Source organism: Amphimedon queenslandica, unplaced genomic scaffold, assembly GCF_000090795.2.
Source record: "Amphimedon queenslandica unplaced genomic scaffold, v1.1 AMPQUscaffold_11211, whole genome shotgun sequence".
NCBI lineage: Eukaryota > Metazoa > Porifera > Demospongiae > Haplosclerida > Niphatidae > Amphimedon > Amphimedon queenslandica.
In genome coordinates this window covers 3,639-6,110 of record NW_003548545.1, presented here as the reverse complement: position 1 = coordinate 6,110, position 2,472 = coordinate 3,639, and the positions used below count along the sequence as shown (strand labels likewise).

At 34.9% G+C, this 2,472-nt stretch overlaps 1 protein-coding gene across 1 annotated transcript; it reads left to right on the top strand.

Annotated features, from left to right (window-relative positions):
* The first annotated feature begins 29 nt into the window (after positions 1-29).
* LOC109589536 (heat shock 70 kDa protein 12A-like) lies at positions 30-2,058 on the top strand. The gene is made up of 3 exons (XM_020005595.1): positions 30-402; positions 451-660; positions 705-2,058. The coding sequence occupies exons 1-3, from the start codon at positions 61-63 to the stop codon at positions 2,001-2,003; spliced, it is 1,851 nt and encodes a 616-aa protein (XP_019861154.1). The 5' UTR covers positions 30-60; the 3' UTR covers positions 2,004-2,058.
* Positions 2,059-2,472: the final 414 nt, after the last annotated feature.

The window sequence follows — 2,472 nt, the reverse complement described above, 5'->3', positions numbered from 1 at the left end:
CTTAGTCATGTTGATATATGTAACACTATTTAAGAATAGACAGCAGCAGCCCTTACAATCATGGCATTATCTAAGGGACCAGTGCCAAGAGCTGACAAGATACCAAGAGCCACTCCTGTACTACAAGACATCAAATGTATAGCAGCTATTGACTTTGGGACCTCATCACTATCAGTAGCATACACTGCTCCAACAACGAGAGGAGATGTAAAAGTTCTAGCACTTCACAGTACACTGGAAAGAGTCCCAAATGCTATACTGATCATGAAGGAACAAGAAGGGGAGCAGTATACAACAATTGGAATTGGAAATCAAGCACAAAATATATACAGCAGTATGAGGAAAGATGTTAAAAATGTCACATACTTTGAAAGAATAAAAAATTTACTTGAAAGAGATAAAGTGAGTTACATGTAGATATAAAACACATAAAAATAATGTATCCCTCAGACATTAAATCGTACTACTCAAGTCTCTTCATTCACTGGAGGATCTTACTATCTTATTGAAGTTATAGCTTTTATACTAACACACCTCAAGGAGAAGCTACTGACTCATTTCAGAGGAGAATACAAGTCAAGTGATTTTGATTGGGTCATTACTGTTCCTGCTATATGGAAAGCAAGAGCAAGAAGAATGATGAGAGAAGCTGCTTATATGGTAACCTAATACATGCTTTGTATTTCATTATGTTAATATAATAGGCTGGTCTCACTTCTGATGCTCCTGGTATAACAAGGTTCACTCCAGTTGGTTCTCCTTTACCACGTCCAGAGGAGGTTAATCCTCAGAAGCTATCATTAGCTCTAGAACCAGAAGCAGCTGCTATATATGCACATAAGTATTCAGAAGTTAAAGGCCTTCCTCCACAGAGATATATGGTAGTTGATATAGGAGGAGGTACAGTTGATATTACTGTACATGATAAGAGTAATGGGAGAATTAGTGTAGTACTACCACCAATGGGTAACACCTGGGGAGGAACAACCATCAATGAAGCATTGTCAATGTTACTGCAAGAAGCAGTAGGTGATAAAGGTTTTGAGTCTTTCATAAAATCAGATTCAATTAGTGCCAAGGCAACACTAAATAAGCTCTTCTACGAAGAATTTGAGAAACACAAAAAAGTATTTGGCGAGACAATAGTGGGTTTACATGAAGTAGTAATAAGTTTACCAAGCAAATTAGTACAATTCTATGGCAGTGATAAGCTAAATGAAACAAGCCAGATGAAGATGCATTATGATCCGGGAGATGATTCGCTAACAATAGGATACAATCAGTTAGAAGAGAAGGTGTTCCAATTCACAATGGATATGATCATAGAGTGTGTGACGGCAGCATTTGATGAGCTTAAGCCTAATGGAGTCGATACAGTTTATCTAGTAGGAGGGTTTGGAGGGTGTAGGTTTGTTAGTCAAAGGATAGAAGAAGCTATCGCTCAGCATCATGGCATGCTTTATGATAATATAGTGTGTCCTGTACAACCAGATCTTGCTGTTGTATCAGGAGCAGTAATGTGGAGGAAAGATCCTAACATAATCCAATCACGTGTTGCTGATGCTACCTATGGGGTAGGATGTGGTCCTATATTTGACCCATCAATACATGATGAACATTACAAGTATGTAGATGAAGATGGTAAACAACGTTGCAACAATGTCTTTAATGTATTTGTACTCAAAGGAGAAGAGATAAAGGATAAAGTATGTAAGACCACATTAATACCTATTTATCAAAGCTACACACAAATTAGTATCTCTATATACTGTACAGCAGATGATGGGGTTCAGTATATAAAAGATAAAGAAGGTAAACTAACAGTATGTGAGATTGGTGAGCTAGTACTCGATATTCCTAATCCTGGTAATGTACCAAGAAAAGAGAGAGGATACAACGTATTTATGGATTTCAGTGGTACAGAGATACAAGCAAGAGCTCAGTATAGTATCACTGGAGAAGAAGTGAAAACAGTTTGTGACTTTCTATCAAAACAAGACTAATAATAATAATGAAAATGAAAGTAACTTTTAGCAAGAGAATGTACATGTACATAATAGTAACAATAACTGTAGTTTATAATAGTATTAGAAATAATTAATAGAGGGAGTGACTTTCATATATATCTTTAAAATAATATTTTATGACTTTTAATGCTATTTAAAAAATCATTTTATGACTGAATTTGCACATGAATTTGTCAGCAAAAATTAGTACCATGGAAAAATTACATTAAAAATGTTATTACTTACATAGAATTAACTATTACTAAATATTATGAACTATTAACTATACAAAGCGAGGAACACAGAAACTGCATACTCACTACATTATACTCACTTATTAGTCTAGCTCCTTACAAGGAAGTGATTGAAGTGATTCATAAGCTATTAGATGCATTCATCTTGAAATTAATTATTTCCCATAATGACCAGCATTATGGTACTTTTTAAAAATACTATAACAATCTAT

Coding starts and splice junctions, on each gene's coding strand:
- LOC109589536 (XM_020005595.1), top strand. CDS start 61: ATGGCATTATCTAAGGGACCAGTGCCAAGAGCTGACAAGATACCAAGA. Junction 403..450: donor ATTTACTTGAAAGAGATAAA/GTGAGTTACATG, acceptor TGTATCCCTCAG/ACATTAAATCGTACTACTCA. Junction 661..704: donor TGAGAGAAGCTGCTTATATG/GTAACCTAATAC, acceptor TTAATATAATAG/GCTGGTCTCACTTCTGATGC.